The 13,611-nt window shown below is 49.5% G+C and overlaps 1 protein-coding gene across 9 annotated transcripts in view; it reads right to left on the bottom strand.

Annotated features, from left to right (window-relative positions):
- Positions 1-9,797, bottom strand: part of LOC119435666 (neural-cadherin) — a 259,627-nt gene extending 249,830 nt beyond the window's left edge. For all 9 annotated transcript variants that reach the window (XR_005188868.2, XM_037702430.2, XM_037702441.2 and 6 more), the window contains exons 1-2: positions 9,659-9,797; positions 7,638-9,020 (exon numbers count right to left, since the gene is read on the bottom strand). Coding sequence is in view for 8 of the 9 variants with exons in the window: in XM_037702430.2 (XP_037558358.1) it covers positions 7,638-8,913 (1,276 nt within the window). In the remaining variant the exon portion in view is untranslated. The remainder of the gene's footprint in view (positions 1-7,637; positions 9,021-9,658) is intronic.
- Between the last annotated feature and the right edge of the window lie 3,814 nt (positions 9,798-13,611).

Genomic DNA, 13,611 nt, shown 5'->3' with positions numbered 1-13,611 from the left:
CAACGACTCGGGCCCAGCAGTTCTGCAGCACAGCCCAGGCTGGGCTGGGCGCCCAAACATTCTGGACAGGCGGGCGGCCGCGTATTGATCAACCGAAACCGGGCTGGTCACTTGTGCCGGGAACGGAGGGGGGGGGGGGGGGGGGGGGGTCGGTGCGCGCTTACGCACAAGAGGAACCGGTACATGCCGAACAAACCGCGACAGCGCTAGAGATCATTGCACAGCACCGCCCGCTTACACAAGCTGCGCTAATCGGCACCACAGAACAGCTAATGCTCCTGTGGCAAGCACACACAGACCACTACCACAAAGCGACACCGCGCAACTCATCCACTGGTATCACCGGCGCACGCAAGCCACCCCTTCCTTTTACTGCCCCAAAGGGCCAGCAGCAGCCACGACAGGAATGCTCAGACCGTCGCGCGAAGGTCGACCGAAGCGGAAGCCAGCGGCCAAGCCTGGCACGCCGCCCGCTGAGTCACCGACAACCACGAGGAGGACGCGAGAAGTGGCGGCAGCACGCTCCCACAGACCGCACTGCCGGACACCTCCGGGAAAGCCCATTGTTCTGCACAATGACTCCTAACACGATGACGGACACTGCAAGCCCTGCAATGTAGCGTCGTAAGCGTTCATCGCCGTCACGGACGAAGCGGTACGCGGGCCCTGGGAAGAAACGCCCGTTTTCTGTTTCACGGCAACTGACAAGATACAGAACAGCATAAGCAAATAAATTAATACGCAGGAATGGTACAAGCCTGGCAGGTCCCGCTATTTAAATGTAACACCACTCGTTATGCGGAGCAATATACAGGAGCGGACAGCGTAAGTTTTGGTAACGTACACATTGTACACGCAACGCCCCACGGTGCCCGTTCAAGGAGCCTACAAAATGACCCTCAAAACAGCTCTGCTATGTTTATTTTTTTCCAGCTCAATGGCTGGTGCTCAAAGTCAACACAACTGAGTACATGACCTAGAACTAGGGGAGGAAAAAAAAAAAAAAAAAAAAAACTCCACAAGCTCTTTTCTCCGCAGCCGTTACGTCAGCACAGTGAGATCGACACCAGCACGTACGCAGCTGCGTGCAAGAGACGCTGGCTATGTAGCCGCCGTGGTCGTCTGCGTGTTATCGTAGCCGAACCACACGCAGCATCTATTTCACTACGATGACATCACGTGGACAGGCGAAGGCGTTATGTAGTCTAGGCGACGTCAGGACACGACTTCGAAGGCGAAAAGCGCACGCCCTTGCCACATATCGTGCACAACAAGCTCGACAACTCATTAGGCGTGTCCAAAGAAAAGCGCGACTACGGCATTTTTTTGTCTTACAAACACACAAGCGATCGCGTACAACTTGGCCAGAGGTCATGGTCGGCCAGTGGCGACAGCGCTACGAGTAAAACGAGTGGCGTCCGCATCAATTCGTTCTGTACCAAGCATTTTCCAATGAGTAGACAAAAGCGGACAACGCATTAGACAGCTGAGAGCGCATCACTCCAGGTTATGCAACGAGAACTTTAGGGGACCTCAAAGGACATACGAATTTCAGCGACACAGACGTGTGCGCAACACGTTGACCATCTCCCGCTGCAGTTGGGCTCAAACGCATGAAACTTTCCTAAGCGGACCTTTTGCCGCAGTTGCACCACGCCAAAGAGCTGATGGGACGCGCGAGAGCGACTGCCGTTTAAATGTGCCGTCCATGGCGCAGAAGCTCGCGTGTATGAGACCTCTGAGCGAACGCGGAAAACAATGGAAGTTCGTTACAGAAACCCCTCCCTCCCTCCGGGCGGAGTCGCACATGGGAACGAAAAGTAGGGGAGACAAATCGTGCCACAGGCGCCGCTGCGACAAACAGTCTGAAACTCGCCCAACGCTTAGTCGGCACAACCGGACCGGGCCCATGCCAACGGGCTAGGCGATGCTTGCGCAAGGTCAGCGCAACCGAGAACCGAACGAGAAAAGGTCCGGCGACAGCTGCGTCTGACCAATCCCGTCACCTGCGCGCGTCCCTAATATTTTATTCAAAACAAGGCAAACAGGCGCATCGATACGACGCCGAACGTGTACAGAATAGAAAATGAAAAGGCAGACATCGAATATTGCCACGACGATCACGCGAAATCGTTAAACGAGCAAAGCCGAAAGCACGACCACGGCTTGCTCACTCTTGGAGACACACGCGCCGCGATACTTGCCCTCCCTCCCTCGTGCTTTTCGATCACGGCTCCAAGAATGGCTCCATTTTTCTCGGCGCGCTCCGCGGCGGCAAGTGTTGGCGTTACGTCCTGTACTTAGATCGCGAGGAAGAATCGATGCCTGCTGGCAGACGCGCCTGGCGCTCCCCGCCCCCACGTGGACCGGGGATGCACCGCAGCCGCCCCTGACAGGCCGCACGCAGCCGGGCTAGCACATCGCCCGAAGAGGGTCAACGCCTCGTAATTGACGTAAAAAGAAAAAAAAAAAAAAACATATTTAGTTACGCGAGTCTCTCGAGCGCTACACAGGTGCCGACAAATCCAACTGTTCTGGACGACCCTATGTCGATTGGATGCCGCGACCAGAACGCGGGATCCGGGAGCAACGGCCCGAACACTCACTTGTGACTAGTAGAGCGAACTTTCGCGACCAACTCGGCGTGGCAGAAAACGAAACAGCAGCGACGGCAGCACGCGCAGATTGCTCGTCGGGTCGCGCTACAGAAACATTACACCAATAACGGGCGCCGCCACGCGTTCCTGTCAGTGTGACCAGACATGCAGAGAACTTCTTTTCATGCCTTTATTTTCAAACTGACTTGGAAATGTCAAATACATTAAGAGATCGACATTTTTGCGGCAACGTAAGGACCGGGCTGGTGCTGTGCGCCGCGCTAACGTGTTCTTTTCACCTGTCCCTGCAGCCAAAGCGCTCAGAATCCCCAACGCTGGACCACTTTTCTATACTGCCACAATCGGTTACCGCGGAAACACGCCAGCCTAACCTACCAAGCGATGCCACCTCCAACCGCCAGGCAAGAGCTGCCACTAACTTTCAGCATATTCATTTAAGGCGAGTCGCAAAATGTGTCTTATAACGTGACAACTTTCGCATAATAAAACAGAAAGAAAACCCATCTTTTCGAGTAGCAATCGGGGACCTAAATAACATTACAATGAATTTTACCTTAGTGTCGTCGCTTTTAATACGAACATTTATCAATTCGTCAGGGACATCCAATCATCCTGACATAGTGCCGAACTTGGGCATTTTTAGGCGTTTCTGCTTTCATATGTGGAAAATTGTGCGCGAAACCTTCTACTGACGCGATCGCCCGCAAAAGCGCGCGCTGTGTTGGCATTGATTTCCATTACGGATCCCGTAAACGTTTACTTCGGGACAACTGAGTAATTTGCCATTGCTTTTTTGGCGAAGTAGTGTTTCAGTCGGGTATATGAAACATGGTCGTGTTCTTTGTATGCGTGAGTGAAAGCACGACCCCTCACACCACTTATCTTATAAACACCGCTGTAGTACGCCACTCATGGTCAGTATATTTGCTTTTCTACTGCTACTACATTCAAATAAAATGAGCGAGAAGAATAAGAAGAACCTCAACTTTTTTTTTTTTTTTGGGGGGGGGGGGGAGGGGCAAAAACCACATCATGACCAACAGACAATGAAGTCATGGAAAGCATAGGGAAAGCTAAATTATTTTAATTGAAATGCTGAAGTAAGGTAACGGAAAGTGGACGAAAAGACAACTTGCCGCGGGCAGGAGCCGAACCCACATCTTTCGCATTATGCGTGCGATGCTCTACACCATTTAGCTACCGCGGTGGCCGTCCTCTCGTCCGCTTTCTTTGGTATTTATGAACGAGCACTAGGTTGAAATATAGTTCCACCGATCCAATATGACGCCACACTCTTTCGGAAACAGCACTCTCAGTACCTTACGAAGCATGTATTAGAGCGATAATGAATTTCTGCTCATATCTTCCCGTCCCTCAGCAGACGGACCGGTAGCAATTCTACAGGCTGACTCGCGTCTACCGCTTCCGGCGGAGCCATTCGCTCGGCCAAAATATCTGCCCAGGCCGTAAGGCCCCAGTTTAGACACGTAAAGCTCGTGTCTTGGGCGCTGGTTGTTCGCCCCGTGTGCTCCAGTCATCGAAGGATAGCTTTTACCGTCCATACGGCAATCCTCTTCGTTGTAGCGGCTACGTTTTTCCGTACGGTAATGCGGCATCGCCAAATTTCTAATGCATCACCGCTACACAAGGCACTGTGCAACCGCGTGTAGAGGTGTAAAGCGTGATGCACTAGCAACAACGCGTCGATAGTGCACAACAGACACATGCCACGGTCGATCCCGGCAGCCGCGTACGGGCGAGCATCTAGAAACGCCGGGACACTACGAACAGGCTCATTCGATGCAGTCGCTTAAACCCTGCGCCGTGACCTCAGTGCTGGCCTGGCGTTCAGTGAAAAGCGCGCCACCTGATCTCGAAGGCCATGCATACAAGCTGCACCAGCGGGCGCAGAGTGAGCGCAGTACGCCTTGGAACACTAGATCCAAAGCCTCTGGAGATGCCCTCCCTGTGCGCGAAAGGCAGCAACCTGTACATTGCACATATAACATGTACTTTTGCCGCCAGCTGTGCTTCATATAGCGCAGTACTTAATGGAAACAATGTGATCTGCCAAGGGTCGCGCAGCCATCACCCGTCACCAAGTTCCCGAAGTGGCAACGTTGTTTGCTGGGCAAGTTGGTTCAGTGGGTGAAAGGAGCCAGCGGGAAAACACGAAGATGATTTGGTTTGGTGCCTATAGAAATAGCACAACCCACTACGGAAGAACTACACGGGACAAGCGCTTCTTTTTCGTCTTCGTGGTTTTCCGCTGGTTTCTTTCACCCACTCCCGAAGTAGTATTACGCACCGACATGGCATCAGCAAATTGCAGAGCCCGATGGCAACCCCTCCGAATTCCCCGAGTCCTGCAGCGCCCACCACCAGGATCCGCATCGTGGAGCACATTTTTACCGACCGGCGTTCTTTCCCCTGCGGTGCAAAACGCCCCATCTCCGCGACGCCGAGCACGACCATGCAAAACGAACGCTGGGGGAGCTGGGACAAGGCCGTAAAACACGCCGGCGCTCTGAAACACCCGAATGGTTAGAGCAGGGAATAAAAACAGCCAACGAATTTGCATAGCGGTTGCGCGCCTGGTGTCGTTGGCGCCATCATCGCAGCTCGCTCCCCCCGGCTGACGCGCCACCGGGACGGGGGAGCGCGAAGAAAACGGCATCGCAGCCACACGCGGCAGGCAAACAAAGCACTGATGTCGGCTCGAGAAGCCATCGCCCAGGCCGCCCGGGTATCATATGCACGCCCGGACACTCGCCATTACCGAAAAACGGCGCCGGATAAAAGGAACGCGCATCGCTCGAACAAAAGCAGCCCGCGAGAACTGCAGAAGGGGGGCCAGGAGGCCGCGAACAAAAAGGGGGGAAAAAAAAGAAAAAGTTGCAGGCACGGGAAGGAAGCGGGCGCCGCCAGGAACAAAAAGCCTCGCGGCCAGACTGGGAAAGAAGGCCGACAGCGCCGGGGCACCTGCGGCCACCGGCACTGTAGCCGGAGGCGCGACAGGCGATGCCCGGTGCTTGGACGCCGTCGGACAACGGTCAAAGATACCAGGAAGGGACGCGCGCAGCTTTTATTTATTTGTTCTAAATGCACGGCGGATGGAGGTAATCGAAAAGTGACTACAAGCCCAATCAACTCTCTAAAGGCCTCAATTTGAAAATTTATTTGGCTACTTGCTTTTTCGCTGCATCGAGCATGCGAACTCTCTTCTTTGAAGTGCAAAGACGTACTATGGTCCATTAATACAACTGACGAGGAACACCTTAAAATTATCGCAGGCTGCTGCTTTACCGGAACCTGCAAGCGAGTCCATGCCCTAATATATAGCCCCCATCCAAGGCTAGCCCACCGATCATGGGTGCAAAAATTAGCTTTACAAGAAGCAGTCTGCACTTGTTTTCATGTACAGCTGTGAAAGCAACGATGGATATCATCACTGGAGGCCACTTCATTTGCACTAGCACCTTTCAAAATTTGCGATTATGCACTAGTGCAAGAAAGAAAGCCACTGTGGTGTGTACTTGTTCACGACAGGAATGCTTCATTTTTTGACAGGTAGGCTGCACAGATTGGAGAACTCCGACCTGTAATGTACCCGTACAAAAAACACTGCCATGCTTTCCCAAAAATGGAGGCATGCAGTGCAGGTGGCCAAAGAAGCAATGAAAGCACACTTTTGGGCTTTCATTTCTTGTGAAACATTTAGTCACACATTATCATGCGCCAAATGGTCAGACTGCAAGACTATGTACACCTGTCATAGGCCACCAGCACTCGAGCACCAGACACAAAAGTATTTCCACTGTAGTAACCATGGCAAGACTGCCAAAGTATCTCAAGGTGCAGTGCCTACGATTTGATGCAAGTCACTGTTTTCAGCGATTCCCAATGTGAATGGGCATAGCTACAAACAGCTAACAAACCGTAGGCACCACAATACCATGCAGCATTGCAACGCAGTTTCGTAGGCACCACTAATGGATCCACACTTCTGCTTCGAGTACCCTTTCACGTCAAATGGTATATAATATGCTATAAATTGAATAGTTCAGGCAAAGATAACATGCAAATGTACCAATCAGCATTGGTCGCCTCAGTGTCCTGTGTGTTTTAAGTGAAATTTCAGCAACTAAATTTCATAGCAAACAATCAGTCAATGTGGCACTTAATGCTTTCTCAATCTCGTGAAGGCGACACCATGTTACAAGGTGCCAACATGTCACAGCACATGACCCTGCTCAAAGAAATTGCAACACGAGAAGACAGTGCTAAAATACCATCCCACATTTTAGTCTCACCAAATTCTGGAAACTATGATAGCTGGACACTTTACAGCCATGTCATTTGCATCATCAAAGATAATCTCACTGTTCAGTGCAACCTGACATAACGTGTGTAAAATATGTGATTAATTGATAGCCAGTCTCAGACCCACAACATGAAGCAAATCTCACAGCAATAGAGTGAAGACAAGTCTTGTTGACATTCAGCCCATGGTTTCACAAAATGTCGATGTTTTATTTCCTTAAATTCCCTGTTAATTACTTTGCTCAACCTTCACAGTTATGGATCACATCGGCATTTCTATGTATAACAAAAGTAGTTAGCTCATTCTTGAAGTATTTTCTTCACAAATGGATGTGCATTTTATGAAAAAGCTTTTCGTGAGGTTGAGTTAACTGGCTAAGAAAAATTGTTTTTATTTACAAAGCATAAATACCACCAAATTAGGTGCACCTCAACATGCTGAAGAGACTTTGGATTAATTATGCGTGAAAAAAATTTCTGGCGCTGTCCGAGTACCTTTATGGAACAAATACAGCATACTTCCATGACTCCACAATGAGATAGGCACACACACAAATAAGACCTAACTACCTGTAACTGCACTTGCAAATTTCAGTGCGCAAGAGATCATGAAGTGTGGCTGCGCTCAAGTTGCTGCAATGAAATCGAAACTACTCGATTGCCATGATGCGAGAGGGTTAAAAATGGACTGCTTACCAGCTCTTCCAGGGGACCTGGCCAGCACCCAGAAGTCGATGGACTTCTCCTTATCCAGTTGCTCGTAGTCCCATTTCTCCTTGACGCGCACGTCGCCGTTTGGGCTTACGTAGACCCAGCGATCGGGCTTCTCCAGCTCGAAGGTCTCGTCGACCGCTTTCTTGTCGAGCGTGAAGACAGTCTTGTTGACGTCACGGCCCTTGGTCTCTTCGAAACGGTACGTTTTCGTCGGCCGTATGGTGACCGTTGAGCGACGCACACGCGTCTGCTGCTGTTCATGGTCCAGGAAGCGCGGCGTGGGCGGTGCCGGCTCTGGCTCGAACACCTCCACCTTTACGGCGACAGTGCGTCCGAAGCGCTGTGGCTTGCCGCGGTCACTCACACGTACGGCCATCAGGTACGACTGGGGCGCGAGGCCACGCGTGACCATGAGCTCGCCCGTCTTGGGCACCACAGTGAAAAAGGGATGGCGCTCAGCGAGACGAAAGCTGACGCTGTCACCGTCCGCGTCCGAAGCGCTCACGTTGCCCACGATGCTGTAGGGCTCGGCGTCGCGGGCAACGCGAAACACATACGCTTCCCTGTCCGCCACCGGGTCGTTGTCGTTCACGTCCAGCACGTCTACCAAAAGGCGCGTGAGCGCAGAGTCGACGTCGTCGGAGGCCCGAAGTTTCAGCTCGTAGCGGCGACGGCGTTCGCGATCCAATGGCCGGCTGGTGCGAAGCGCCAGCCGCGTAGAGTTGGCGTACAACCGGGACACATTGAAGTCCTCGTGGCTGCCGTCCTCATCGGGCAGAAGTTCGTACTGGACGTCGCGGCTGGCGTCTCGCGTAGCACCGTCCAACTCGAGCACCGTCGTCCCGGCGCACTCGTTCTCGAGCACGGCACCCCGGAGCTCGGCCTTAGGAAACTTGAGAAGCTGCTGCTTGGGAATTACGTGCACGAGCAGCTCTTGGACGCGGTCTTGCTGCGTTCGCGGCCAACTCGGAAAGTCGGTCTCAGTCAGAACCAATTTTCCCGGCTTCCCGACCAAGTGGGACACGTTCGTGGCGACCATAAGCAGACCATCGCTCAGCACGCTGAAGCAACGTGCTACTCGGGGTTCTCCGGTCAAGCCGAATGACTGACCTAAGTAGGGAAGCTGCTTTACGCTCAGGCCAGGGTAGACGTCATCCGGTAGGACCAGCACCTTATCTGAACTCGTCTTGCTGTGACTGGGTACCCAAAGCGCGATCAGCACGACTGCTGCACAGATCAGTCTTGGGGGAAGCGCCATCGCGAAGCGTGTCTCCGGGCCCCGGGCGCACGGTCAACCGGAAAGCCGGCTTCAAGCGGCGTTCCACCGAGACTCGCAAAGGCGTCGCTCCTCCGTCACCGTCGAACCTGAACTCGACAAATAAACGCACACCAACAACGTCAAACTTCTTGCGACAAGCGTTGAATGATGCATCGCATCGCAAGATGCAGCGCTCTCGCATTCATAGAACAAGTCAATGCACCCTACCGGAGCTCAGTGACGTTCCGGCGTCCTTGTTAACCCTAACGCTGATTTCGCGAACATGTAACTGACGAGTAGATAAATTTGAATTGGAAAAGAGATCTACGCACAAGCAACTCATTCGTGAGCTATTAAAAACGACACAACGTTATCTCCGCTGAGAAGCGGTAACCAGCCCAGCACACACTAAACAAGACAAACCACAACGAGCAGAAGCCGTGGAGACCATTGGAGGGTCAAACGCCAAGGTATTCTGCTTAGAAACACTCAATTTCGAAACTCGCAGCGCTCCTGCTTACTGCACACTGAATAGCTTCGCGTACAGTAGAAACTGCGGCACATGCACTGAAAAGTAATAACGGTGCGCTCGTATCCACGCAGCGATGGGGGTGTGAAGCACGGCATAATAAATGTCACTCCGTTCGTTCCGGTGCCTCACTCGGCCACGGATCGCACGGATAGAGCCGATGCGGGTAGACCGTTCAGCAAACCATAAATAGTGAAATAAAGGTCAGCAACCCACCTTTCCAAACGAAGATTAGATCCATAGAAATTTAAACGCGCGCATTTGCTCCCAACATCAAACACACCACCGAACCACGCCAAGCCGACTCAAAAGACAACGGCAGCGGCGGCAGCGGTGGCCATTCCGCAAAACAGCGGCACTCCCTCTCTGTTTGAAAAAGAAGGAAAGAAAGATAGAAATAAAAGAAGTTAGTACTTGATGAAATGCTTGCAGACCTAAACAACCCTGTATCTTTTTATTATTAATTTTGGTACTTTTAGTGTATAATATAAAAGTGATTAAATGTTTTTTTGTTAATTCTGAGGAAAGAATTTACAAAGGGTGCGCGGGTACGTTCGCAGCTGGAAAGAGCGGCTTCCGGCCGCCATTGTTTTGACTGTTGGTAGACGGCTTCACATGGCTTCACTCCGTGGACGGCTACAGTGGAAGTGTGATACGTTGAACTAGGTTCGCTGTAACTGCACTGTTAATTGCCCTTGCGTCGTATCCCTGACAGCTTGAATAAGTGTTCGGAATACGAAACGTAACTTTGTAGAGCACCTATGCATTCCTGTTTTATCTAAGTGTTGATTTCGTAGCTTTCATGTTGACCTGCTGGTCTCTTCTGATTCTTTTGTCATTTATCCAATGTTGATCATTAATGTGTTAACTGTCATAGTTCTTTTTATTGTTTGTTTGTTTGGGAATGATATGAAGTGCTATTTGACATGCAAATGTGTGCGGTAGTACTGCGCGCCACGTTTTGTTTCGGCCACTTGTCTGCTGTGCACATTTATTGATTTTCATGCTACTGTTCGCGCAGAACCAGATAAGAAATGTGCTGGCTCTTGCTATCTTTCTAAAGCTGTGTTGGTCGATAGAAATTGCACCTGCAGAATAGGAAACCGTCCTAAGTGATTCCGCAAGGTGGCCCCTCACTTTCTCTTGCCCTTAGCCAAAAAAAAAAAAATATGATAGCGTCTTGTTCTCATCACGCTCTGTGGTCATTTAAATGTTAAGCTAGTTGAAAGAAAAGGCGCTTGTCCTCGTTTTTTTTTTTGTCTCCCTCATAAGGGAAAAGACGTGTGATTAATGGCTATATAATTGCTCTCTTTATGATACTGAAAGAGCGCAATTATATCAACATGGGGGGGGGGGGGGGGGGGTGTTTTGAAGTAATCCATAGTCAACGTGACAGGTAAGGCCGTCACCCACGCACACACTGTCGCTATTTGCAACAGGCGGTGAAATATGGGTCGCGGCAATAGCCATTAAAATAGCCTTGCCAAACTTGTTGATGATTGTATTATTATCATTTGTTTTAGGATACGAATGGTCATTGATTGGTCCTCCTAACAAAACACTCCATGCAGTATTTGTGGCTTTCCTTGTGCACATATTCACTGCTGAGGCCCACAAAGATTGCACTCGGCAGCCATTAAGACTGCTATACAATAGGTGGGTAATGGTGGGACTGTGCCAAGTTCTGAACAGTTTTCTTCTATTCGAAACTTTCGAATAACGAATCGAATAGTCGCTATTCGAGAAGTGTAATATTTTTACAAATACTTTACGTAGACGACTGTACATGACCATGCAAGAAAGTGTAGCAAAAATTGAATAAATTTCCTCATATCCACAGTGGATAGTATGTTGCATTGCTCAGTCTGCCTGACCTTTTCGACTAAACGGAATTCACTCGCAATAAAATGCTCTTTAAGCATGCCATTCGGTGGTTTATGTTTTTTTGGTACTATTTATACGTGAAGCACCTGTGTTCTCTCATCAGATTAAATAAGAATATGTTTCATTACAACGTACCATACCTTATACAATAGGTCTGCCGTGACCATTAGAACTAGAGAAAAAGTGCTTTCGTTCACTCTGCCATTGCTGCAGACAGAAGGCATTTCTGACTTGGTCGCGATATCAACTGGCCAACAAAGCTGCCTTTCTAAACTCCGTATGATAAGTTATGACCACGTATTCTCCCAGGAGCCCTGAGTTTGCAAACAAAGTGCTTAGCTAATTGTTCCTAATGCTCGCTGTCTGCTTTTCATAAAGCATTCTTTAACATGTACAGTGTAATGAAAGAAGCTTTCTAATGTTGGGAAAACCAGGATCTGAAAATTGTAGGGGATTGCAACAGTATTAATGGTGAGAAGGTTGTACTATCGACCAAAAAAGTTTACAGGCCACAGGATCTCGGAAAACGCTTAATATCCGAGCAGCCTTTAAAGGTAGCCAGTAAAACCGTACATCACAATGTTGTTCACATATACCAGTAGAGGCTGGAAATGGGAATACCAGTCTGCGTTTTAAGGTTGCAGAGATATTCAGCTTTTTGTCAGATCCCTTGGTCCATAAACTTTTTTGGTGGATAGTACATTATTCACACTCTTTGAAAAAGTTTCTATATTTGATTCAATTTGGTTCTGGCACTATTCGATTCGGTCTGGAAAACTACTGTTTGCACACCCCTATTTCTTTCAGATAACTGTAATGATAAGAGGACAGAAACATGCTCGGCCGTAGATGAGCAGGCAGCTATCATTGACAATTAGTGGCATAGAAGCCATGCTTCTGACATTCAGAGAGGCAAACTATTGAGGCCGTTGCATTGATACACGGCGGGTCGAGTAAACAAAATAAAGCTGCCTGACTGAAGGATAGACATGAAAGTGGAAGCGGCACGCATGACGTCATTCACCATCATGTCAAACACAACAGGTCAGATGCTTGATACCCTCCTTGCAAAAGAAATTGGGTAATGATTGTTATGCCATGCTACACTTGCCATTACAGCCGTGTGGTCCCTTCTTGATTTAATGAAAGCTTTAGCAGTGTGGTGGGTTTCTCAGAAACATGTTTCACTTGCTGCCAGAAGTGCATCTTACAATTTACTGTTATTATCAATAGTGTTATCTGTGTAGCTTACTTGCCATGCGCTATAAGCAGAATTCACTAGCTGAATGCTTAGTGCTGCATATACTGCTGTGAAACTAAGCAATGAAGTTTTGATTCATTTTAATAATGACTTGTCAGCAACTCGGCTTCTATACCTCAGTGAACTGTGTACAGCACAGAACATCTGTAATTCGCATTTCAGACCTCTCTGTCATTCTGAAATTTAACAGAACCTAAACATGATGACAAGACCAGGTAGGCACAGATATACTGTCTTTCAAACTATTTTATCGTCACAAATGCGTGCCTAAAAACCTAGCTGTCGTACATGTCAGTCGGAAGTCATAGCTTGATGGCCTCATAGGCATTATGCCAACACAGGTTGCATGCTTCCTGTGCCTGCACAACTTCCTCTGTCAGCTTATTATAACTTAGAGTAACAGCCTCACATCATTCAGAACTTGAATGACAATCACACTCCCTACAGCAGATAGCCAAGTGCATTTCAATGCAATTAACTCGCAGATAAAGGCCCACACCTATTAGCCCCATACATTTATGCATTTTATTGTGATAGCAATTATAGGGACACTCCAGGCAAATTGTCGCTGTTGCCGTGAGGTTCCGTATAAACTCCAAGTGCGATAAGATCCTATCGCGCACCGTATGCTGTAAGGGCGACCCGAGAAGTGTGGTGGCTTCATCTGCGCCATCTTCCCGCTCGCCCATTGTTGTGCACGCAACAGCAGCAGATATGTACTAAGTGCCCATGCGTCTCCTCTAGGCCGGTCGTTGCTACGCATGCATGGCACGGCTCCGCGCGCCCTATCTTGTAGGTAATCAGCTGCGGGTGCAAAGTTTGACGAGCCGAAATAGTTGGTGGCTTGTTGTGTTCTCGCGCGCCTAGTGTTGGAGGTCGCGTAAACAACTATAAACTCTCCATCCATCATGGGTGTTAAAAATGGTAAAAAGCCCACAAATGAGCTTGCATAATTGGTGAAGACCATCTGCAGTAGGAGCTGGTCGGAAAAGTTTGCATTTTAACATTGTTTCATTTTCCCACA

The sequence above is a fragment of the Dermacentor silvarum genome, chromosome 1 (assembly GCF_013339745.2).
Source record: "Dermacentor silvarum isolate Dsil-2018 chromosome 1, BIME_Dsil_1.4, whole genome shotgun sequence".
NCBI lineage: Eukaryota > Metazoa > Arthropoda > Arachnida > Ixodida > Ixodidae > Dermacentor > Dermacentor silvarum.
Note: the sequence above shows the minus strand (reverse complement) of the source record. Positions and strands in the feature narration are given on the sequence as shown.